The 26,448-nt window shown below is 33.3% G+C and overlaps 2 protein-coding genes across 20 annotated transcripts in view; one reads left to right on the top strand and one right to left on the bottom strand.

Moving 5' to 3' along the window:
• LOC111426888 (SH3 and cysteine-rich domain-containing protein) overlaps nucleotides 1-26,448 on the bottom strand; it is a 61,589-nt gene that overhangs the window by 2,970 nt on the left and 32,171 nt on the right. For 7 of the 19 annotated variants that reach the window (XM_071194217.1, XM_023061736.2, XM_071194230.1 and 4 more), the window contains 17 exons: nucleotides 25,165-25,273; nucleotides 24,032-24,254; nucleotides 23,616-23,780; nucleotides 19,458-19,538; nucleotides 17,893-18,090; nucleotides 17,409-17,684; nucleotides 10,754-10,893; nucleotides 10,453-10,497; nucleotides 9,531-9,649; nucleotides 9,080-9,244; nucleotides 8,872-8,976; nucleotides 8,043-8,303; nucleotides 6,706-6,846; nucleotides 4,399-4,464; nucleotides 3,740-3,898; nucleotides 3,379-3,441; nucleotides 3,038-3,177 (listed from right to left, as the gene is read on the bottom strand). In XM_071194217.1, the coding sequence (XP_071050318.1) occupies nucleotides 3,038-3,177; nucleotides 3,379-3,441; nucleotides 3,740-3,898; nucleotides 4,399-4,464; nucleotides 6,706-6,846; nucleotides 8,043-8,303; nucleotides 8,872-8,976; nucleotides 9,080-9,244; nucleotides 9,531-9,649; nucleotides 10,453-10,497; nucleotides 10,754-10,893; nucleotides 17,409-17,684; nucleotides 17,893-18,090; nucleotides 19,458-19,538; nucleotides 23,616-23,780; nucleotides 24,032-24,254; nucleotides 25,165-25,273 (2,456 nt within the window). Of the gene's footprint in view, nucleotides 1-3,037; nucleotides 3,178-3,378; nucleotides 3,442-3,739; nucleotides 3,899-4,398; nucleotides 4,465-5,626; nucleotides 5,911-6,705; nucleotides 6,847-8,042; nucleotides 8,304-8,871; nucleotides 8,977-9,079; nucleotides 9,245-9,530; nucleotides 9,650-10,452; nucleotides 10,498-10,753; nucleotides 10,894-17,408; nucleotides 17,685-17,892; nucleotides 18,091-19,457; nucleotides 19,539-23,615; nucleotides 23,781-24,031; nucleotides 24,255-25,164; nucleotides 25,274-26,448 lie in introns of those variants that run through there. The other 12 variants (XM_071194220.1, XM_071194221.1, XM_071194223.1 and 9 more) reach the window with 12 other exon arrangements.
• LOC111426890 (luciferin sulfotransferase-like) lies at nucleotides 892-3,014 on the top strand. Its single transcript, XM_023061747.2, has 5 exons — nucleotides 892-1,547; nucleotides 1,817-1,913; nucleotides 1,978-2,149; nucleotides 2,203-2,323; nucleotides 2,514-3,014. Exons 1-5 carry the CDS (start codon nucleotides 1,370-1,372, stop codon nucleotides 2,936-2,938), a joined length of 993 nt encoding a protein of 330 aa, XP_022917515.2. The 5' UTR covers nucleotides 892-1,369; the 3' UTR covers nucleotides 2,939-3,014.

The following is a 26,448-nucleotide window of genomic DNA, read 5'->3' as shown; positions in this document are numbered from 1 at the left end:
TACGATATCTCAGAGTGTATTCGAATACAAAACCAGTTAACAGAAACGGTTAACATCACGCAAGGGCTAAAGCAGGAAGATGGGTTGGCACCAACATTATTAAACTTAACACTTAATAGGTCATCTTGTAGATGAAAATTAAATAAAAATCAATAAAATCGTCCAACAGCATATACGCAGACGATATTAATATCATAAGCAAATAAAGGAAAGAAACAAAGGTTGGGTTGCAGATCTTTTACCACTGTACTCAACAGACTGTTGTCTGTCCATCAAGTAAGATCTAATTAAATTTACTTGTTGGCCTCTTATACCATAAAACTCGAGTTTCTACGATTTGGTGGTAGGATCGTTTTTGGTGGGTAACTCAGAAACAACTCAGCATTGAAAGGGTGAAATGAGGTTGGAATGTTTTGGAATATTTACCGGTATATATGAATACCACAAGAAATTAATTAATATATATTTTGCCAAGTTAATATAAATTGTTGTATAGAATGTAATAATAATTCTAAATTGTTTATTAACATTAAGTTTTCTAAAATTATTAATTGTACTTTTTAATTCTATGTGTCATTAAGAGCCCACTAAAGTTATTAAAAAGTCATTAAAAACTATTAAATTTAATTGACTTTTGTATCTAAAAAATTACAACAATTAAATTGTTTAATAAAGAAAATGAACCAACCCAAAACATTGTTATCGTTTTCCATTGTTACATTTACTCCGAGATATTACAAATTATCTATTTTAAACTCTTTTATCACATATTTAAATTTAAATCTTATCTTTCTTTAATTTATTACAACTTACACCTTTAGTATTCATTGACCTAGCTTATTTCTGATTTTTAAGTTAAATTGTATTATACAAGTTAATTTTTATGCCTTTCTAAATTACATCTCCACAAAAAAATTGATGCATAGAAATTATATGATTTATTTATAAGACAATGTGACTACGAGAAATATTATAATCAGTGATCAGAACAAAAACAAACAAGTATGTTAATAACGTCAACCTTTTTAGGAATGGAGAACGTGTTGTCGCTCCTTGTAAATATTACGATCTTGTACAGCTCGGACTCGGTAAATATCGCCGATGAGATCATAATATTGCTCAGACGTTAGTTTGCAATCGCCAAATAAAGATTATCGCCAATGCAACACACCCGACCAAAAATAACAAAAAAACTTTGTTGAGATCTGGGTAATTTGCTTATCAGTATTAGCGAAACGCGTTGATTGCACATAGAGTAATTCGCGATCGGCTCGAAAACGTTCGCAATAATAATGGTCGATGTGAGTGTGTAGATAAGGTGTGTGAGACAACAAAACTAGTGGACAAAGTGATTTTTTTTTTGAAAAAGATGACAACGAAAGCTAAAATTGAGTTGTTTTCTATCCAAAATAAAACTACGTTGGATACTTCTTTGAGAAATTATAAAGGATACGTTATGCCGTGCGAATTTAAAAATTATTTGGATGATATCGAACAATTTGAAGTTAGAGAAGACGATGTTTGGTTAACAGGATTTCCTAAAACTGGTGAGTAAGAAAATTTTGAAAGGTGCTAAACCATTAGAATGAGAGATTCTACGATAATCTTAATGAAAGGTTATTTATAGTGAGAAGATTAATGTAACTAACTCAATTTATCATTATTAATTTGTTTAATAAAACAATAGGAACAATTTATAAAATTATTAAAAATAAATTTTACCTTGACATTTTCAAACAACTCTCAATTTCTGTTAACTTTCTTTACTTCTTCAGACTAACACTTAATAATGATTCATTCAACTCTTTATAAACAGGCACAACGTGGCTACAAGAGATGGTCTGGCTGATTGAAAACAACCTTGATTACGAAGGCGCTAAGATGGATCTTAATTATCGATTTCCTTACTTAGAGTAATGATTAATACAATAAATTAATAAAAAAAAATATATCATCTTTCGACAATTTTTATTGCAGATTCACTCCAATAATACAATATCGATTACGTTCTGTTCCCGATGAAGTATGTGGATCCATTCCAAATTCTGTTAGAGAATTAGCGAATATGGAAGAAAGAAGGTTTATAAAAACGCATCTTCCCTGGGAACTTTTACCTTTACAAATTCAAAATGGATCAGTAAAACCTAAAGTAATCCTTTATGTCTTTTTAATTATAACGTATTAAGCAAAAATAATTTTTAGATAATTCATATAATAAGAAATCCGAAAGATGTATGCGTTTCATATCACCATCATGGAAAACTTTTTCCCGGATACAGAAACACTTTAGAACAAGATGTAAATGCTTTCTTATCAGATACAAGTAAGTATCTGTAATTTGTTTAAACATTTCTCAATCATCAAACGCCGCGTAATTTCTTATCTTTATCGGAATAGATAAAATTTATTGTAATAATATTAGCATGTTAACCTATATCAACGTAATCCTAAAACAATTATCAGGATTTAATGTAACCTTGGATGATTCAATACTAAAATATTTACGATTTCAGTGCCATATACTCCGTTTTGGAGTAACATTCTGAGTTATTGGACGAAGCAATCTCACACGAATCTTCTCGTAATGACGTACGAACAAATGAAAAAAAACTTACCGGCGTCAATAAGAAAGGTTGCGAATTTTCTTGGAAAAGACCTGAACACGGAACAAGTTGCCGGATTACAAAGGCATTTGTGTTTCGAAAATATGCAAAGAAATAAAGCGGTGAATTTCCAGCCGATGATAGAGGCTTTTAAAAATATGAAATTGTACAAAGAATGCCCAGGAAGTTTTATGAGAAAAGGAATTGTTGGGAGTCATAAAGACGAATTATCTCAAGATATAATTAAAATAATGAACACTTGGATCGCTCAAAATACCTTAAATACTAACTTAAAATTTGATGAATTTTTTGTGAATGTTACACAACGACGGTAAAATTAGAATTTGTAAAAATATTATTAAAAACATTATTTATTTAATTTAAGTATTAATAAAAAAATACTAAAACATCTTTTTATTAAAAAAAAATATTACCTTAGCTCCTACTGGACTAGGGCATGGCGATGTACTGGCTGAAGAAGGACTTTTCTCATTTTCATCTGGAAGCTCAACCGATGACATCCTTATATTTTTAGCGGAAAGAAGACGTCTGTTATGAACAGGACTTGAAGGAGCTGAAAATGATTACAAATTTACCAAGAAACACTACATCAAATAAAATTACTTATCTTGAGAAAGAAAATTCAAGCATGCAAATCGGTGTTTTTTTTGTTTAAAAGATAGTGTTGTTGAATTAATTAAAAATAGCCAAGGAGATAGGTACATATAGTTTATTTTGAATTGTTTTTATATTTAATTGATGTGAAGGTGCATACTTGATAAAGATTTCAGGTCACTTCGTGCTACGTAGCTTTGAACGAATCTTTCAGGAACTGAAACTGGGAAAATCATGCGGACGATTAGTATTTTTAATTAACAATTTAACATTTATCGACTTAGAAATTTTATGTGGTTAAAATTTAATTTTATCTAAACTTTTCCAAGTCGTTAATTTCAATACATTAATTTTAAAACATTTAAAGGAGAAAATAGCGTGCTTATTAAACGTCGCATTAAAACATATATTACAATGCATAGAGAGAAAAAGCGCCAGTTTCTTAAAGGCAGAAAGAAGAAAGTGTGTGTAGTAGATCGCTGCTCTAAAGCGGTTTGATCACTTCGAAAGCACATCCGTACATTGGATCCGCGATGACGAGCTTTGGTTTGAATGAGGATCGCTGGTTGCCTGCGCACCGTGATGTTTTCTCCTTTGGACGTGTTCTGTACTTTCCGGCGAATCCAGCGATAAGCTCTTCATGCGCAAGTTCAACTTTTGGCGACGCGGCGAATGGGGAGCTGGCAAAATAAGAACGTCAAATTGTAATTTTTTTGCGATAGGTTTATTTTGCAAACCACGTCAAGACATTAAATTAACATTAACATACAGTTATAGTGAGTAAAGGAAGAAATAAATAACATTCAAATTGGGCATGCGGGGTTTGAGTTATAATAAAACTGTAAGTGCTAAGAAAACAAAATAATAATATGGCAAATTTACCTATTTTTGCGAGATTTTTTGATTATGTACATTTTTTCTTTTTGATAAAGAAATCATAATTCACTCAAAATTCAACATCTTTAACACAACTACAAAATACAATTTAGGCTATATTTTTGAGTGAACTATGACCATAAATTGATTGCTGCCGTTAAAACCATTCAACACACAAATGAAATAAACGACAAATTAATTAATTAAAAAAGAAAATTTTTCTATTGGGAACAGGAGTGATCCCTGTCCCGTTCTTTTCTAATTTCTATTCTCTGTCTATGGTCTATGACCCCATGATACCGACCGACGCTGTTGGTGCCATATTGGGGGTTTATATTGACAGCGCTTGTGGAGCCTCGCATGCTTGTTCCTATTAAAAACAACAACAACACATTTTACTATGTTTACACTCTTTTCGCGAATCGTTGTCTACAAACTCTATGAAAGCGACTGGGAAAGTGTAAACCTAGCGTTTCACACGTGTAAACGAAATATATTGGTTAGTGCATAATTATTTGCTACTTTAGTTGCCAAAAATATTTCTCGAACCATTTTCAGAAAGTTTGAAATGACTTTTGAGACAGCTTAAGAATCCAAAGGTTAATTAAATACACTTATAAAGCTTGGAAAGGTACCAAAATTGCTTCTGCCTGAAATTACAATATTCACTTATGAATTTAATTATTGTCTAAAATCATCAAATAGAAAATAGTGCTGATAACCAAAAATCTTGTAGAATTGTAACAATGGCTTGCTAGATTGGGTTGGGTTCAGCATTCGGATACACTCGATAAATGCATCATTTAAGATAATCTCAAGGAATTCAACCATATATCGAGGATACTCAAGGAAAGTTTAATCTAGAACGAAAACTGAAAGAAAAGAAAATAGGTTAGAATCTGAACATTATTTCCAACTTTTGTCAATTGACATTTGTATCTTCGGTTACCTTCTCTCTTGCAAGATTCTTTTGTGCAATCATTTTAAACAAAATTTGTTCACAAAATGAATTTGATCCAAGAATTGTAACTTTTTAAATGATTTCATATACGTTTTGTCACATAAGTGAGATGATGGTATATATGCCACAATACATTTTTGTTATTTTTCCTTTTTAATAAATTTTGTTTATAAAATAGCAGATAATTATGCATTGACCTAATATTTATAAAATAGAAAAGAGGGCAAGTAGCAGTACGCACAAAGGCAACAATGAATAGAAAGAGAAAAAATAAAACGAAAAAAATCACAATAATTATGGGATGGCAGAGAGGAAGAAAAAAAATTGGATTTTGCAGCGTTTTTTTTTGTAAGCTAGAGGGGTTTTAACATCATTATCTGGGGGATTTTGTTATTCTTCTTCAAACGCACTTCTATAAATCCTTTTAGTTACTTTTTTATTTTTGAAAATCAAACCGCAAAAGACTTACATGCCTTTGGACGATGTTGCGTCATTTTTATCTTCATTATTTAGTGTGATATTATGTTTTAATTCCAATTTAACAAGCACTGAATAAAATCAACATCAACAATCTTGTTGTAAAAATATAATTTTGAGGAAGGTATCCTTATAATACATTATAATACAAGATTATGTACAAGAGTGATTGCTTTTCAATAGAATTAAAATTTCATTATTTCTTGGATTTGACGTCTCTTTTGAAGAGGGCGTTGTGTTTGCCTTTAGAAGGCGAGGGTGAAGGCGGAGTTGGAGGAGAACTTGACCCTAAGCTTTCGCCATTCTCTAAGTACGGTAGGCCTATGCAGAGCGGCTGACCAAATGGCCGATTTCCCGAACCATCTTGGGAATTGCGTTCTGCAATTTGTTCGATGGTTTTGAGAATACAAAATTGTTCGTTTTAAGCGAATTTGGTTAGATTTTCTGATATTAAAACGCTATTTGCATACAGAATTAATACCGAATTAATTCTAAATGCAAATGATGCGCTGAGGCATGAAATTTATTATTATTAATGATATTTTTTTAAATAAATGTGTTTATTATGGAAATTCGGCCAAACACTTATACCCGTTCGCTCCATCTCTCCACCATGCTATAACAGATATAATCAACTGAAATAATCTAACTAATTGTATAATAAGAACAGTCTAAAATAAGATCGGCGTGTGAATTACAACAGTTATCTAATAGGAGGTAATCAATGCAGAAGAGAGCGATCGAGTATAAAGATGCTAACTCAGAGCTAATAATAGATGAAGGAATAAGGAAAAGGGCGATTACCACTGAAGCTTTATGTAAAATAATGAATAAAATGCGTAAGAATACGACAGCGATACAACACAGAAAGAAGTAACACAGAAGAGAACAGCGATGCCACTAACCACATCTAGATTTACAACGAGGGTATATTGATATTGACAAGAAATGATCACAAAAGCAATGCTATTAATATGATACTGAAAAAACAACATGAATAAAATGTAATGCAATTATGGATTCTAAAATAAAATTTGGTAACAATTTGATTTTAGAAACCTATTTAATTTTTGATAAACTTTATGACATTTATTGCTTTAGGAAATGGGAAGGTGACAATCAAACAATGGTACAGAAATGGAAAAACAAAACAAAATGGGTTGGCTCGCGTACTTTCAGGCAGAGAGATGGAGCGGTGCCCTGGTGAGCCGTGTCTAGATCTAGATCCAAATCCTGTAAGGCTTTTCATGCCTGCAAACAGCCTCCTCCTCATTGATCCATCCGAGCTGCATGGTCCCGTAACTTGCCTACGATCTATATGTAAAGCAACGAGGGCAATAAAAAAATTTTTGTTTTAAGCCGTTGGTACTATGCTTTCCTGCAGGACTCAACACCACCGGATGTTGAAATGATCCTGCTTGAAATTCACGTCACTATAAAGCGATTATCAACAGCTTTTGATCGATACGTTCACATCAATTAAATCATAAACATTTAAATCTTATGTGGAAAGAAAAAAGCTTTTTTTTATGATTTTCGTTCTTTTTTCAAGTCACGTTTTATATTTATATTAATAGAACAATACTAAAATCCTTATTACTTTACAAGCGAGCGAGCACCAATAAAAGAAAAAAAATTTGATTGTTTGAGAATATATAAAAATCTGGTAATTGCAGCATCGATAATAGTAGAAGAAATCATGAAGTTAACTACGTTAGTTTATTTTCTTCTTCGTGAGTACATTCGTAAAGATAGTGTAATTTTTTTTAAGATTTGTTTTATTGTAGAGATTTGTCTTTTCAAATTGGCGACTGGAAAGTGTAATTTCAAGTGTCCATTGTTGGAGGGGGCAAGTTGCGAGAAGATGTTTAAAGGAATGGAAATAGACGTTGACGAGACTTGTAAGTCTTTGGAGCAAAAATGTGCACAAATGGAAATTGGTAATATGACTCAATTTTGATTATGTAACTAATAATCATAACTTTCTTTGCATTTTTAGTATACAAATTGTCAGGCCTTTGTTAATCATGGAATTGAATACTAATTATTTCAAAAATATTGTATTAAATATATATATTTGTGAACGTATCGAATAAAGAGCAATACATAAGTTTTTATGAAGCAGTAATGTTAATCAAGCTAAAAAAAATCAGTCAGATAAATACAAACTGTAAATATGACAACGTTAGTGATGGTTTGTTGCGACAGCTGAAAATACTCACCGGTTATTAGTGTTGGGTGGTTTAGTTGATATTATTATTTTAAGTAAGTGTGTTATCCCCCAGACTTAAGGAATTAAACGATAAAGGGACTTCGAATTATAGACGTGGATAGAAGTAGAACATGCAATTCAAAATACTACCATTGGTTGAAAGAAAGATTGAAGATTGTCTGAATTTAGAAAATTAATTGATGAATAGTTAACACCACATACAACATTCAGTTTGTTATGTTACATTATTTTTCCATTTATCGGTGTTAACTATTCTATAATACACCCAGGGACAAACCTGAACTGGTGGAACAAGGGGCAGGATTGATAACACACAAGCTGGAGCCATGGTTACGCGGTGGTTGAGCTGGTGGTGGAGCCCTCCTGTTTAAACTCTGTCCAGAGCTTCCAGAACTTCCGGGACCTGAACCGGAAGCACTTCGACCGTCAACCGTTATACCAGGAGGCCCGGTTGCATCCAAATTAGTACGGGACCTGCTACTTGAAATTTCTCCAGCCTGTTTTAGGACTTGGTAAATGAGATCCACCTCTGTTGTCTCTGCCAAAGGATATACCGGCTTACGACACGAATGTGTACATATCGATCGAATGCGAATTTCACCCTTTTTTGAGCTGACCGATGTTAATCGCTTAAGCGTGAATAAATGAACGAAGGATTTAAATATTTATATAATTCGTGTTGATGGTAGCGGCTATAATAACTTAATAATAAGAGTTTGCAGATAGAATTTGGTTTAAGTTATGTGTGAAATGATTTATCTTGTCTAGAAACCGTGAATTGTATATCACAAAGTTAACAGGGCGATTCCGGATAGGTTTCCTATTCAGATTCAATGAACACACTGTAAAATGTTACAGTCTCGGGTGATGTTATGTCGCGCTTCAATAAACCGTTAAGCCGCTACCACCATACATCGCAGATTTCAACCAGTTTGCATTAATAGGATGATGTTATACAGAATCATTCAAAAATTATTTATCGTTTAATTAAAAATTCTAATTAAATGATAAAGTTATGATGTACACATTTTTATGATCCTGTATAAGATAAAATTAAGTCGAAGTTATTTGAGGTACATAACAATCAACCACCACAACGAACAAACCTATTATAGAATCGGATTCCTTCTCCAAAATGTGACTATCGCTTTTTATGGACAGCTGTCGATTCATGGTCGGCATTCCTGAGTATGAGTTATCTATTCCTATACCTTACGTGTGAATAACAAATTAGTCTGATCAAAGAAGTTTTCGTTGACTAGACCCCGTTAAAAGAATAGCTACGAAACATTAATAATCCATATTAAAACTTACTTTCTTCGTCGGCTGTCGTATCTGGAATCTTTGTTTCAATTTCGGACGTTGATTTTTGTCGCCTCAATAACCTAGCTTTCGCTTCGCATTTGCTTGCTTTTTCTTGACAATCGACATGAACGTTCATTTTGCAAATTCTACATTTTAAACCTTGTCTTGTGTGTCCTATAACAAAGTGTCAGAAGTGGGTTAATTTTAATACAATAACAAAATGGTTTTAGAAGTAACAACGTTAGCGATTTATGAAATGTTAATAAAGTCGAGACCTAAACCCAGATCACCTTAACGTTGATTGCCTTCTCGTATCGGCTTCTCGTTAAGATACCGTTTTAGTGTTCCCTAGGTTCATTAAGCAACGTTCGCGATTTCCTCTTGGGGTAAACTGGGACAATTACGGGTAAATTCATCCCACAACCACCCCTTGCGTTATAACCACTTTCTATGTACTCACCTCGCAACACCTGCGAGCACACGTCACATGGGGTAATTTTCTTGTAAGTATACTCTTGGAAATTGTGGGCATCTGGATCGCCTTTAAGCAGCTCCCTCGTGGCAGCCGCGCCGTTTTTCCTACAGGCAGAGAAAGAAATAGTAATTAACCTCAATTGGGCGACTAAATAACTCAATTCGGGGCTGCCGTTAGCGGTGGTGAAAGAAACGGAAAAGAATAAAGGGGAAAAAGAAAAGAGAAGAGCTAAACGACGAAAAGAGATGATTATTTTACCTTTATCGTGGGGTTGTGTTTTTGTGGAAAGGTACACAAAAAGCGGTGATTAAGGTTAAATGACACTTTCTATTTATATTAAAAATCAATTGGATGATATTTTTTAATTTTTTTTTAATATCCTACAATACCTGGGTAGACCATAATTTCTGGAGAAGTCTGATTAAATTAATTTTAACGCAAATTTATTATTTAGCTACTTATAAACTTGTAAATAAGAATCGTTCCAATTCATGTTCAATAAAACAACGAAGCAACAAGGTTTTCTAGTAAACTACGAAAACGTTGGTTAAATATCCGTGAGGAGATTGTGCCTGGAACAGTTTCAAGTTTCAAGACATAAATTGTGTATGTCATGAATTAGATGTATCTTCAGTTTTTGCTTGTTAGCTAATATGACGTCGTGCCAAAATTTAGTTGCTGTTTAATAACATTTGTTTTTGCAATTGTAAATAACTTCTTAAATTAATCAAGGAGATAAATGTGGGTAATAATAATAAATTCATGCAAATGTTCATATTTATAAATAAATAGTGTATAGGTAGAATAAAAATGTAAAGCAAGCATGAAGAATAATGAAGCACATCGATAGGTCTCCGTATACAGCATAGGTTTTGCAAGAAAGCTAAACTAATACACCTGAGTTTACCTCATTTGTATGATTGTGGAGACGGCATGGTACATTTGGTTTTTTCTAGATTAATAAAAACACATACATGAATAGCAAAAAACGTTATAAGATCGAAAAAAGTAGAGGCAAAACACCAACTTTAACTCATTTGATGCAGAACTGATTGTAATTATTTTTCACCCAAAACCAGAAATTTTTATTTATAAATGTAAACGACACATTAGTTGTAGAAAAAACACATTAACTTTCAATAATCTACATTCAATAACGAATAACAAAAAACTTCTCTCGATTTAGTGACAAAACGAATAATACTTACTTTTCTTCTGGTGGTGGTGTCTTCAAGCTTTTAAAAGCTTTCATCCATTTACTTTTCATACTGTTTGTTGAGGACGAAGAATTCTTTCGTTCTCGACCAGTCGCGTCACCCGATTCTAATTTATGAGCAAATAGTTCTTTCTGCAACAAGACAAGATAGCAATTATTATAACAAAACTATCATAAATTCTAATAATGTGAGAACGACTTGGAATGTTGATGGAACTTTCATGTAGTTTAACACATTTAAATTTAGATTATGCCTTGATAATTCATTAAAAACTTTGTTGAGAGGGGAAAACCTTTAGTGTTGATGTTATTTTCGTGTAATTTCCTGATCCAATTTAGCATTTAATTTGAATGGAGACTTTTTATAACTTAAAAGCTTTATTCCCTAAAAAAATCAATTTTGTCTTAATTCCGGATGACGCAATCTATTGTACACAAAACTTTCCGAAAGAGGTCTAGTTATTCTTCGATGAATATTCAGTATGAAAATTTGAATAATCCAGTACCGCTAAAATAATTGAAATGTAATCAAAGACTAGAATTAAAAGGGTACTTTCAAAGAACGACCAACTCAGCGGAATTAATAAACTTTAAATTGGTTGTGATATTAAAGGGTCGCGAAGTTATGTGATAGTCAAAACAATTCTCTAATTATAATGCGTTTTGTAGATTCGATAATAACCACAAAGCAAAATTTATTTGATGTCCCATAACATTTATTCTAAAACGGTTGAAAGAATAAAACTAAATTATTAGTTTAACTCGATAGAGATAACACAAATAAAAAATAAAATTCCGCGGTGTGCATCGATGTGTTGAGTTATAATAATTACAGAAATGTACAACAGGGTAAATGTGGATACTGTTAGGTAAATACTAAATTAATATTTGGGTAAATGAATAAATGAATTTGCACTATGAATCATCTTAATGTTCATAATAAAGGCAATTTAATTAAAATCAAACTTAAATTTTTATTGTGGAGATAAAGAGGCAAATAGATAAAATACCCATTTACACTTAATGATGTTTGAGTATCTAAAATATCATCTTTTCATATTTGTCAACCAGTTTCCATTCATTGTTAGTTCTACCCGGTTCTTTTTGCTTCTAAAACTAATGCATCCAACACCAGCATCAACAAATTATTTCAAATATTCTAGCAAAATTATCCACCAAAAGAAAAGTTGAGAGACATCGAACGGAAGTATGGGAATAGCTTTATATTCTTCTAAACTATCTTGGAAATTAACAGAACTAATGTAATTATTAGTTTCTTCTAGACCAGTTTTTGAAAAATTTGCATACTATTATTAAGCAGTATTTTATCGGCTACCACTAGTGACTACTAGTGACCAAGCTCCACACACGATGCTACACATCGGCGATCAAAAGCTGTAACGACGAGAAGAACTTCCCTACATACCAAATGATACAACTGCTGAGGTAGATGACGTCATGCTGCAACCCCAATCACAGCAGCTGACCATACACAATTCTCGTGGTGCAGATCTGAGGCTATTTAGCCAACTATTTCCTTAACTCGAAAGCTTTTCTGTCCTGGCAGTAGAAATACGAGTTATGAGGTCACTAGTCTTTCAACTTCCGTCACGAGCAAAAAGTTGAGTTGTTGTCATTCAAATCGTCAAACAATGTTTTAATAGACGCACGGCATAATACAGAACTTTCTAGGTTTAGTTTTATTTCCAGTTAATATGGTTTAAGGATGGTCCTTTATAATATGCCATCTCATTGATATTTATTATCTACAAATCTTTTTCCTAAACATTGCTATCTTCTCCTAAAATTCTAAAAGCAGCATATTATTGAATTGCAGAGAGAGATTCAAAGTATTTTTTATAAAACGTAGTATCTTAAACCAGAAGTTCAACAAAAAGTCGGGTTTTACAAAGAACTAGGACTTTTCAAGAAGTGAAGAGTCCTAGTTCTTTGAAGAGTTTTGAATCAATTTTTAGGCAGTGCTTGAATGCATGGAATAAGGAATTGCCACTAAATGAAAATGAAAATTTGCTCTCTTTATTAATTACTTTTACAGAAACAGAATTAAAATTCAAATTGTTATCACCGGTTTCCTACAAAGTAGAAGCTCCTCTGGTAATGTGTGTTTTCAAAGAATTTTATTACTTTTCAGATGTCTGAAATTATTCCATTGTTATTTAGGAGCTGGAATATTATGTGTACTCGAAAGCACCCAATTATCGAGGTTTATCGGTATTCAGAATATTGCTTACCGCTATGTTTGTCAGCGTTTGCAGAAATGCCTCACCGATCCCTTGTTTGTTCTCTATGCCCCTTGTAGCCCTGAGGACCCGGGCTTACACTTCGAGAATAACTAATAACTATACACCATGAACTCAGGTGTAATACAAACTAAACTTTGATAGATCATGTACAGTTAATATTGAAGGAAAATATTATGGATGAAAAAATGATAATATAACTGAAAGCAAGAGAAACTTTCTTGTAGCTATAATATTATTCACTTTAAAAAAGTTCTTTGCGCAGTCATACAATAAATGGGACATCCTGATAAACTTCAATAAGACCTCAAGTCCATTTCATTCAATTTCCTTCCTTCTGGAAGTTTTGCGAGATATCACGGCGAAGTAATGAAATTTTATCTGACCGTCCGTGCCGAAACCTAGTAAACTGCCGAGGTTTTAAAATTCAAATGACCTTTTCGCTTTAGAGCCCGTTTTAAATTGCGGTTATTTTCACAACTATCTTTTTTTTCGTAAAGTCAACAAACTCAGCTTTTTTAAAACTCTATATAGATAACAAAAAATATATTAATAAAAACGGTTATATATGTATTACATAAATCATTTTGGATTAAATAGATGTGGTTAATTAAACGAGTTCAATCGTTAAATGAGTTATTGATTTAATTTTTAATAATTATTCTCAATATTTATCAAATTAAATTTAATTGTATTATGAAATTATAACTTATGACACCGGCGCATCCACCTAAATTAAATTAACGATTCCGTTAATATCGATGTTCAGATCAATATAAAAAATGTAATTTTAGTGGATTTAACAAGTTTTGGGTAAATAAGCGAATGCCAATATTAGCTTAGGTAAATATAACTTCGAGCTACAATCAAATAATTACCCATTAATTTTACTCAAAATAAGTTTCAGTTTCATTATATAACTTACCAAATGCATTCGTAGGTTTACCCAACCCATTATCACAAACAGTTTTAAAAAACTTTTCAATAAATTACAACAATAATGAAAATAATGTTTTGATTTACTTTTAATTAATTTATTTGCAAAATTCAAGAGAATGCGGGTTTTCGAAACGCGGGAATTTGCTGCGGCGAATAAGGTCAGTAAAGCCCTGTTTGATTATCACGTAATTTACGCACTATTTTTCGCGGTTATTACTCCGATTTCAATCACAGATCGTTTAGGTAAGTAAAGGATGAGGAAACACGTGTTAAACGATTTTAGTAAGTACGTGATTTCCGGATCTCCTTAAAACCGAACATTCTATATACAGTATACGGTAGGTCAACGTTGTATTGATAATCCTGAATGCGCAATTGAACTTTGCGCATTCGTAGCATCCCGGCGGTCTGCGAATTTTCCGATTTTCAACGATGATACCCGATACAAAACTAATCTGATCTTTAATTTACTTTATCATATCAAATTCGTTTCAATGAAAAGTTTTAATCAATAATAATTTAAGTTCGAACGACGGTTTTAAATGTTTTAGATTTCATTAAAAAATCTCTCCGTTAATTACAAATTAACAAGGAAACAAATTAGATAATGTCCAGCTTACCAGCGGACGTCATTCAATTTCCTGTTTAAGTCTTAATCAAATTGTACAAATTGTAATTAGAAACAATGAGATTGGCCTCATTCGTCTCGTCTACGTGTTCTCTGCTTTAATTTTACCCCTATACAATGAAATTCACTCCTACCGGATCTCTAAATTGGATTGTGTTTTAACCTTTGACCCATATACCAATGCATTGTGTGGCCTAAATTAACTTTTAACGTATATGTCGGTTTGAGGTCTTGAAAATACATCTAATTATATTTCTTTGAAACTTGTCTTAATTGTCTAACTAGTTAGATTACTATATTTTGCCGTGTTGCTGAATTATAAGTACCTTTAAAATGTAATCTCAACCTAACGCTGACATTTATGTAAACAAACTGGCTTTGACTATAATCCCATGCTCCCCGAGCTCGAAAATTATTGCTCTCTTGAGGTTTTCGGTTTGGCTTTAGTTTCATTCCGTTGAGATGCTCCACCCCATCCCATTTTCAAAGTATGTGCAAATACTTACCCGGGTTTTCTAAGATACATGGCCCAACTTTTAACCTATACGGCACTAACACTTTTTTACTTTCCTGTCAGATCAAAATTTGAAGTGTTCCATTTTTAAAATCCTTTTCACCCTCCGGCTCGTTTTCATGGATTTTCACCTCGTTCTCGTTGCCGTTTTAATTTCTTTCTTTGAAACTTCGCTCCGAAGCCGGAGTACGGATGTGAGAGCAATTGGCGTTGGCCTCGCACTCGGTGGTTGATTTCCTGAATGACGCCGACGAGCGTCTGCTTGCATCCGGCCATTGGTATGTGCATATTTTTGCATTTGCAAGGCTCGATTTGAATTGCGGATAGAGTTTTTACGCTCGCTCAATTTGCCAACGTAGACTGGAATTTTAGGTTTATAAAGGAAAACGGCACAATTTACCTACGAGTTTGTAAGGCGTAAGTGCTATTACTTGTGTACCGAGATACATTTATTTGCTTATTTATGATTCAACACACTTCTCAGATTTAACTTTTATCATTAGATCAATAGTATTTACTTAAAAATTATTTATGAATTATATAATTCATGTACTTTACTTATTAACTTAACTTTACTTATTGATTCCAGCATTCAGTAGCTGATACAGAGTCCCGTGGGCAACTATAGTATACAGTTATTAATGTAGTGGGTATGGTAATCAGTTCCTGTATCAAAAAAGCATCCAGTGGATGATTCTAGCTTCCAGTGAGTTCAGTATCTAAAAATTAGAACTATTCATAGCGATTAAAATCAGAATTTCTACAGTGATTAGAACCAGATCCCATGTCCTAGTTCCAGAAGATCGAAACACTATACACAGTAATAACGTCCAGTATTCAATGGTTGATTCTAGTATCCAATAGACGATTCCAGTACTCAACTGTTAAGTCCAGGGATTTTTATGTTTTCGTTGTTATTCTTATATCAAAGGCAGAAGGCATTATCAAAGATGCCTTCTGGGAGAATTATTGTCAAGTATGTAACAACTGATATTTACCATGCGCGAATTACATGTACGTGCAGAAAAAATATTGGGATACTTATCTCGTACAAATATACGTTAAATATTCTGCTCAATTACTTCCCTTTGCTTTCCTAAACGGAATTGATGTGATCACATTGCAAATGTTCGTAAATTAAATATGTTGTAGTTATTGAGTTAAGAAAATCAAAAAAGATTTTGGGATTAGATTTTTGGAAATATACACAAACAAAACGCACAAGCAAAACTTAGAGAAATATAATTTTCGAAACATGACACCAGTATCGATTCCCATGTGACGATACATTGATGTGCAAAAACAACTCATATTTGATTAATGCATGTTTGGAATTACAGTGACAATTGTCATTTATTTCCAATTGTAGCAGATCAGATATTGCAGCTCGGGTAAATAAACTGACACACTTTCACCGATCTCTATACCAACTCATTGGAATGCATGAAAAACAATATTACGATAACGGTCCTATTTGGAAAAAAACCGAATTAATATAATATAGCAAAATCTTTCTATAAGATGACAAGGAAGGTATTTGACCATGATCACATTAAGTTATTACTTTTAACTATATTTTAATTACCTTTTAAAAAATTCGTAATGAATAACCAAAGTAGAAAGTATGGTGTCTCATAATGAATCAAGTTAAGAGCACATCTGCATACAAGGATAGTTAGATGTTCCAACTTTTTAATTTAGCCGCAGTTATTTTGAAAGGTATATCAATCACTTCCGATGCGACAGTTCACTATGCCTAGTGCGCTCTTCCGGGATTTTGTTCGATATTTAATCAACGCGGGTGGTCCATCAATTACATCCTAATAGCGATTGATGCAGTTGCGTGTGACATATTAATTATAAATCGTTTTTTCAGATTTAATTTCAAAAACTAAAGACATTTTTATTCGTAATAAATATTCTTTTAAATGGTTCGCGTGTGTCCTCGATATCATCGCGATTTCCGGTACATTTGGCCGCGTGGATATTATGTTTTATGCATTGAATCGATGTTTGCATATTCATAGTTCAATTTTCATCACAATTACTGGCAATATTTGCATTTTGAGCTACTATAAGATGCAAATAATCGCCTAACTCGATCATTTCAAATTAAATACTCCACACGATGACCAGAATACATTATATAACTTGAAATCACTCGCAATTTATCGTATTCTGAACTCTTTATTCTCTCAACGGATTCATCTACTTCCTTTTACTTGATTTCATCCAATTCAATTCCAACTCGATAAATTCGCTAAATTCAATCCACTTATACCAAGACGTTAAACTAGAAACTTACCTGAGCGTTTATCGCGCTTAGATGGATCTGAGCCACTCGTAATTCAAATCGCTTCATGGAGATGTCTTCTTGGATTTCGTTGGCTTTGTTGAAGAGGTTCGCCTCCACTGACCTCTGTTGTACTCTTAAAAGATTGTCCAATGCATCTTGAATCTGTCTTATCTGGACTTCTAAATCTGTAGCTTCTCTTTTTAAAGCATCAAATGATGGCCTAACTTGTACAGCTGAAAGACGATCAATTACCAGCTCGTCTCTAAGTGGGGGTGGAATACTGTCCTGGAAATACAGAATACCAAATTATAATCAAATCCTAATGACTATAAGATTGTAATTAGTAGGATTTACTTCGAATGAATTTCGATATACGAGATGAAACGTCCTTGTGCGTTAATAACTAATCGAGGTATATAATTTACAAGCGAAACGCCATTTCCGGAGTAATTAAGGTGGTTGCGGGAGATTCAAACGATTTAGTTAATCTTACACTGAGTAGTTCGGTGCCGTCGTCTGCTTGGTCTTGAACCGATGGGGGTGGTTGAGGTGGTACGAATGGCCTTCGAAGAATATGCCCTCGTGTTGTTGGAACGGGTAAAGCTCTCGTTAAATGGGATAAATCGTTTGGACCCGAAACACTTTTACATTGACTTACTAATCCTTCGTATCTTCTACATTGCTCCATTGCCTAAGAAAAGAATAGAAAATGATTTGTAATTTTCAGATTTATTCAAATACTTGCAAGAAAAGAATTTCAATTGAAACAGTTGCATAAAATAATGTAAATTGTACACGAACAGTACTTATTAAGTTTGCGGTACAGTTTGCAAATTTTAATTATTTCCCTTATCTGACCAGCTACAAATTAAAATGCAAAGCATCCTTCACCGGCTAAATATTTAATGTAATCAAGCTTATTCTAGAATATGATAAGAGCTTGAATGCTCGGTAGCTTTGTTGCACGAGGTTCGAATGCACGAAATTTGTGGAAAACTTTTACGAATAGAGCTCTATTCACCACGATAGCCATGCCATTCTGAATATTAATACTGATAAGTTTCCCAATTTCGTTTGCCCTTGACTAAAAGTTTGAGAATCTTTTCGGTAACGTTAAGTTTATACTTTATATCTATAAATTAGGAAAAGTGGCAGTAATTTCAACAAAAATTTTCTTCAAAAACCGAATGTTTCTAGTTCTAGGTCTAGTGTTAGTTCTAATGCTAGTGTTAGTTTTAATTGTTATTCAATGCTGGATTGTTGTACATTTTTATTGAACTAAAACTAGAGGTTTTACCGTTATATCGAGGTTGTATATTATGAATATTTTATATTTGTATACATTTAAAGCGTTGTTTTTAAATAATAAAACTATCTGTTTTTACTGTTATTACTGCAAATAGGAGTTAGAGTTATTGATTTATCCCTTGGACTTCATAATTTTACGATGTACTTGAAATATAACTGCTAAAATAAGAATTTTATATCTAGCGATAATTCTTTTTACGACTACGTATTTCAAAGACTACATTTAAAATCAAACTTTTTACCAATACTAAAATAATTTAACTTCAACCAGAAAACAAATTGCGTTTAGAATTACCGTCACTTAGCAGACTTCGCATAAGTAAATTATAGCGTTCAAATTTAGATTAGTATTATTACATTGATTTATAGCGCTTGATTAATGGTCTTGTTAAATGAGAATGTAAACAGGTGAGCAAAATTTACTTGAACCTCGTGATTGTGGGTTCAACTGAGAGAAGTTATTTTATAATTGAAAACAAACACGTTAATATTAACATTTGCTTTGTAAACTAATCGACTGTTAATTTCATCATTTGAATACACTAATTAACAGTAGAAGACAACTAACCAGAAACTTGGAATGGCGATCATATTCCATTATGTCAATTAATAACATAGATATTGTTTCTATGTTATTGTATCTATAGTATTTAATTAATTGAATGAGGTTTAAAAAATATTGTTTTGTACAGAAAATTAATTTTAAATTTTAATCAAGACTAGCGAAGTAGTTTCGAAACTGTAACTTACCCTTGTTGACAAAACCTCAGCTCCCTGAAGTACTGAATCGGCGACAGTAGAACAAAGGTCGGAATATATCTCTTCCAACTCCTATAAAATTAATTAAATTGTTAAACTTGCATTCAAATTCAGGTAGAACTGTGGCATACTTAATGAATAGTAAATAATGTAATACCCGAAAAAAGAGTTGTAACTGAAGCGTTACCTGTCTTATTTTCTTGGTCAAGAGTGAGAAGTAAGATATTATAAATACCACAACTTGAGGGTCGTTATAAACTATGCAAGAAAAACGTTCAAAAAACTGTATGTCTGGACAACTGTTTTGCAGCTTCAAGTTTTGTGTCCGTTTTCAATCCTGGCACACTTCACCGAATTGTTCTACGACTTGTTTGTTATTTCGTCCAGATAACTAATTACTGAAAAACATTTATAGCAATGCATCTTTTGTTAGCGGCTTACAAACTATTCTATAAAGTAATCCCTCACATAATATGGATTTTATATTTTATTAAATTTAAATCGTATTTCAATTTTTCTGGGGTTTTATGCTGGATAGGGTTCTACTCTCAACATATAAGTGTGAATTATATAAACTAAGCAGTTATTTATGACTTTAAAGTTTCTTTTTCACATTTGAAACATTTTTGAATTTTACTACTGAACTAACTTCTATTTTTCTCTGTATACATTCCGATCCAAAATCCTTCATCATTTCAAATAGAACCCATTTGACATTTCCTTTACTTACAAAATTGAATAATTTATTCCTAATTAATGCAGTGACATAATTACAAGTAATAAATAACTTATAATAAAATTCCAGCGCTTAAAAGGTGTGCGTGATATTGTCCCATAAGTAGATAAGAAAAGCCATTTTGTGGTACATTATTAATAAAGGGTATATATTAGACACAAGATATTATCGTTCACAAGACTGAAAAGGACAGACAAAATTCTGGGAAAAGGAACGTACTTGCTTATTAATAGATATTTAAATGGAAGCGAGCAATGGACGGATAGAGAGAAGAAATAAAACCACGCAAAGTCCGTTCGTACTGGTGGGTGTTTTGAAAATTTTATAGGCCTCTTTATGTTCCCGACGGTACTTTGCCATCGTATAGGTGGGGATATAAAGTTTTATCGCTTTTTGGCCACTAACTACTGTACATCTAGTAGCTATGGTGTATCTTAGGGGTTGTAGTTAATGAATACTCTATCAGAATGTGATCATTAAAAGTCTTACTTTAAGTAATAAAATAAAATAAACTATCATAATATAACATAAATATTAATTTCAAATAGTTTATATCATTGAGACTTATACAAACTGTAGCTTTTCCCACTTTTAAAGGTCCTTTAAGTGCTCGCAAAACCTTCTATTGTTCCACTTCGAAACAATCTCAAAGCAAAAAGATTTTCCTTAAGGTAACCGACGCGGCATGATGGTATCGAACGTACGAAAACCCTTACCGGGGATAAAAGCTTATTAGAAACCGGTAAAAGCGCTAGCTGGCAAGGCGAAAAGTGGTTCAAATCCATGCGTCAGACGCCAGCAATCTTCCTTGCAACAAAAGCTTTTGATATAGGTAAAAAGCGCGAACGGATAATCAAACTTTATTTGGCTCATGACACTTGATTGGATGTCTGCGACTGACGCACGTGAATGCAATTCCCATAGTATTGCCCTAAACACGCTCAATTTCGGGCGAAAAGCTGGGTAATGGAGAACGATCGATGCGGAGATTGAATTGGTCAAATTGGAACCGGGACAGTTTTTTTTCTATTGCTTTCCAACAGGAGCTTCGGTAATGGGATGTAAGTGGAGAGGTACGTTTAAAGAAGCCTTTGATGGAGGAAATGAAATTATATTTTAAGTTCGTTATATGTTTCAACTGCCTAATTGACTAAAATAACGCAGTCACAATCAAAATGAATCCTAATTTATATTATATTTTCTAAATTTATACAACACTTTTTAAAATTTCTATGTGTATTTTTATCTTTCTTGGGTGTCATCACTTCTTGAGTGCACTAACGAATTGGAATTCCTCCCCCAATGATCGAACATCATAATCGAACTTCTGCTTGAGGTAAAGTGGAGTCAGGAATTTTCAATTCCTTACGCCTTTTTATCATGGTATCTTGAATAAATGAATATTACAAGAATTACAATTTCTGCAATTTAAGGTCTGTTTATTCCTGATTTTAGATTATTTCTCCTGAACACCCTATTCGGTTGATAATTAATATAAGTTTTTCTCAATACTACCATCTCATTTAGAACACAAACAGAAAGTTTAGGCTTTAAAGAGACTTTAGGTTACGACTAAATTTGAGGTAACCGTAAGCGACAATTTTAACACCCTATTATAGCACACAATAGATTAACTATTCTTTACTCTACGGTTACAGCAAAGGTTGTGGTTACGGCCCTTGCATTTGACATCATAAAGCAGCCATGAAGCAGTGTCAAATTAATCGATAGACCTTCCGTACATGTGGGTGTAAAGCTGTATTTTGAGCTCTTTTATTTATAAAATGAGTTCATTAAAAAAACGGAATGTTGAAACAATTGAAAAAGACTAAATAAAGTAGTGAGAGTCGAAAAATCGAACATTTTTTGAAGGATAATGTTACGATTGTTACGAAACTACCATGCACTTGCACTGTCCCACATAAAACACAACATAGCTTAACTGCTACTATTGTACAGGCATTTGGTACTTTTGCAAAGAAAAAGTTTTGTTTGGAAAAAGGTGACGTTCTTATGATTTGTATTAGTTCTATTTTTCGTTCAATAAAAAGATACCAACAATCTAACGCTAAATAACAGTTAAAACTAACAGCTAACACTAGACCTAAAACTAGAAAGTATCGGGTTTAGACGTACGGCTAAGACCAGGCTACACCAACTAATTATAGTCGAATTTTGAAATTTTCAATTATGTATTCTTTTTTACATATTTTGAACGATTTTCAGAGAATTATATATTAAACATACAGTTATTATAATCTGTGTCAATTCAGCTAATAATGGGATAACAATCAAAACCGACCAGTTATTTAATTTTATTTAATCAATTCATTTCGCAATTTGAATTCCAAATATTTCAATTTTTGCGTTGGTTTAAAACGTGTATTTTCGTTGGCGCTTTACAAAATGTAGAGAACGGAAATTGTGGGGGTAGTAACGTTTTATGCTTGGTTCCTGATATCCTCTGTCGGCTACTAAGCTTTCTATTCTTTCACCACAAAACAATCCGAAAGCAAAAAGATTTTCCTTAAAGAAACCGGGGCGATGTTATCGAAATTACAAAACCCCTTACGGGGATAAAACCTTAATAAATACTGTAGAAAAGCGTTAGTTGTTGAGGCGAAAAGTAATCTTTGTTTTTGGTATGGGCAAACTTGGCGAAGAATGTGAACGAATTATCAAACTTTTTCTGGCAGCATGACGGTTGATTGGGTTTCTGGGATTGACGTATGTGAATCAAACTCCCATAGTAAGTGCCGTAAACACGGCTGGTATCGAATAAAAGCTTGGTAATGGAGAGCGATCGATGACGAGATTGAATTGGTCAAACTGGTACCGGGACAGTTTATCTCTGTTGCTTTTTGACAGAAGCTTCGGTAATAGGGTGTAAGTGGAGAGAAACGTTTAGAGCTGCCTTTGATAGAGAAAATAAAATTATATCATAAGTTCGTTATAATGATTGAATAATAGATTTAATACGCCATACAGTTATTTATAAAATGAGATTTCTGCAATATATAAAATGAAGTTTAAGTAATTGGGTTGTACTTTATTAGAGTCGTTATGTTTGTTTACCAACTAAAAATAGTTGGTTGGAAAACAAATTCTTCTTGGAACATTTTATTTATAGCACATCCCGATTAAACCTAACATTTCGGTCAGTGTATGACATAGTAAAATGATAAACGAGGAATTTACAATATCGTAATATCAAGATCAAAAAAATTGATTTGTAATCTATTTAAGCCTTGTGCTATATATTTTAGTGGTAACATCCACTTATTTTACATTCAGTGTGTTTCGGTAAGCTAATCGGGTCAATCGGATATTGTTGGTCGCACGTGTCACCGCTATGGGTGAATATTTTCAAACCACTAATGAGGGCATTGCGTGTGTTTACATATACCACCCACCTGCAACAATTGGGGCAACGTTTCTTTCCCGTATTCTTCTAACATACCATTCGTAGCATGTAACTGTTGTATGTAGGCATTGTGAGTGTTGAAATACGCACTAAGACTATCCGTCGTGGGCGTTGTTAGGTATGACAAATAAGCATTCTTGTAGTCTTGCCTGCACTAAAACAAAGAACGTTAGGTATAACGGAAGAAAATATCATTTTTATGGAATAGTATTAGAATGTGTAGGTATCACAAAAGATTTGTTGTTACATCTCCTAAGTACTTGTAAACAAATTTTAGTTTGTTCTCCACCAAAAAGTTTCATATTTCCCCTTCGACCTAGTCCAACCTATTCAATATACATACTATAATAAAAGTGGTACACTCGATCCGATCCTAATATATTCAAGAGGCAACGCTGTACTTACTTTCGCGAGCTTCTCTTCCGTTTTCGCTATTATGGTGTCGTAGCTCTCGCGATGGGTGAAGACCTTTCGTGACTGGATCTTCCTGTAGAAAGACTTCTCCAGCAAAGGGCGTGATACTTGTCGGCCGAGTATCGACGCGACATCACCTAGCGTCTGAGAGTCGATCTCAACTTCTTGGAGTAGAGTTTCCCACGTGTGGAAGAGGGAACTGGGACATGCGGGCCTGAAACCGATATGAAAGAGATTCTCAACCAACTCGTGAAAGTCCGAGTTCAAGTAATTTGCCGATGCAAGCGATTTTCAAATTGCCCATATCTGGTGCTGACGGAAGAATTCGGCTAAAGTAGTTTGGATGACGATAAGTTCTATTTTGAGGTGGTCTCTAAGGGTTAAATTCTTTGAAAACGTCAGCTATTTTAGTTTTAGTGCATTTTAAGTACAGTAAAATCTCGATATAAGTATTCCTCGAGTCTGTACGATGTATTAATCAAGGATGGTAGCTCTAGTTTTAATTGTTATTCACAGCTAGATTGTTGTATATTTTTATTGAACTTAAAGTAGAACTAACACTAGACCTAGAACTAGAAACGTTCGGGTTTAGCCGTCTTAAAAGACGTATGGCTAAACCCGAATGTTTCTAGTTCTAGGTCTAGTGTTAGTTCTAATGCTAGTGTTAGTTGTAGTTGTCATTCAGCGTTAGATTGTTCTATATTTTTCATTGAAAAATAAATTAGTTCTAGGTTGCGCTAGTTAGCACTAATTTTAATTGTTTCAAATAGTTTTAAAGATATGGTCGTCTTTCTAAATTAGATATTTTATAATTACTTTAGTATAGTTTTTTTGGATGCCATTACATTAAGTGTTACATTTGATTTATTACAGTTGTTAGTCGAATGGTTTGCACAGTCGTTTCTGTTTTCCCGGTTATTTCATAACGATAACATCGCATCAGGTTTTCGCGGTTTGAAGCACGTAACGTTTCGTAACTACGTAAACAAACCGCTTTATTGTGTGAGGCTATAAATTGTTAGCTGTCTGTGTACGTGCTCTGCAATATGACTTAGAAGTGTAGACGCGGTGACACATTTGGCTTGCCTCAACGTTAAAAATAAGAAAAATAAGAATCCCTTTACCTTTCTTTTCGTAATTCTCCGTTTCTCTTGCGGAAGTTGGATACTAAGAGTTGCAGTTCTTCCGCATGATGTTCGTACATCTGACTCAACTGTTGGGTGAAATCTGAAACTGAAAGGAGATAATCCGGTAAGATGATACCTTGTAAAAGTGGGATTTTTGATGGAATTGATGAAACAGGATCTGTTTCAAATCAAAGGAAGTAGTTTCAAGTTACCTAAATTAGTACAGTAAAGTTTATTAGACTCGGGGCAATCGTGTATTTGTTCAACTCGCATACTAGACACGAGCTTTAATTAAATTGGGTTTGCAGCGCAAAGTCTTGGCCGAGATAATTTTGTTTATACTTTATGGTGTATTTGCGCTGTCCAGGAAGACGATTTAAACGTGTCGAATTCCCATCACGTTCGGTGTACCTAACTCTTAATTCGATTTAGCTCCCTTGTTTTCCCGGCACGAAGAGGTCTTTGTAAACATAAAAAAAACACCCATTTCCCAAGCTTTCAACTTTCCAGCTTAAGTAAACATAATTTTTTATTTAATAACCATCACTTTTATGTTGATCTCTAAGTTGTATAATATATCAAAAAAATTTGAAATTAAATCAATGTTTAATATCGATAAATGTCGGAGGAGAGAAACTTTACGAGACTATAAGAGCCAAATTTGATATAGAGCAGAACATATTAATTACGATGGCAACACGAGTGTCCAGGCAATTTTTTATTAGATACGTGAAACGTTAGCGACCCAATTTGGCGGCAGGAATTTTGGCGACCCCAAACAAAGTCCTAATTATACATTTGGCTTTTAACGTTCAATTTAAACATCGAGTTATGTTGCATTGAAATTGTTCAAATTCCACCATTGTTATAACAAACAAACTATTCTTATTGAGGATGTCGAAAAATATAAACAGATTAATTAACAAAAAGCACTCTAGTGTTTGTTGCGGTTTACGAGATGAAAGCAGCTATAAAATCCTTCTCGTTCGTACTCCTTAGAGCATACCTAATCTAGTTCACACTTTATAAGTAGTAATAAAATAGTAATGACAACAATGTCGACGTAAAGGTTGTAGCCTGGTTTGGCGATATCCAGAGCAAATAGTTTCTGAAAATCCGACTGTAAACACCGAAGAAATCATATTAACTGTTTTATGGTTACGAGTGTTCTTCCGCGCGTACCTTTAAAGACACAGTTATTTTGGCCCTGGAAATCCCTTAAAGCCCATTTGGTTTAAATTGCCGGAAAAAGTTTGACCTGGGCGTTTGAGAAATTGAGTT

Source organism: Onthophagus taurus, chromosome 2 (genome assembly GCF_036711975.1).
Source record: "Onthophagus taurus isolate NC chromosome 2, IU_Otau_3.0, whole genome shotgun sequence".
In the NCBI taxonomy this organism is placed as follows: Eukaryota; Metazoa; Arthropoda; class Insecta; order Coleoptera; family Scarabaeidae; genus Onthophagus; species Onthophagus taurus.
Note: the sequence above shows the minus strand (reverse complement) of the source record. Positions and strands in the feature narration are given on the sequence as shown.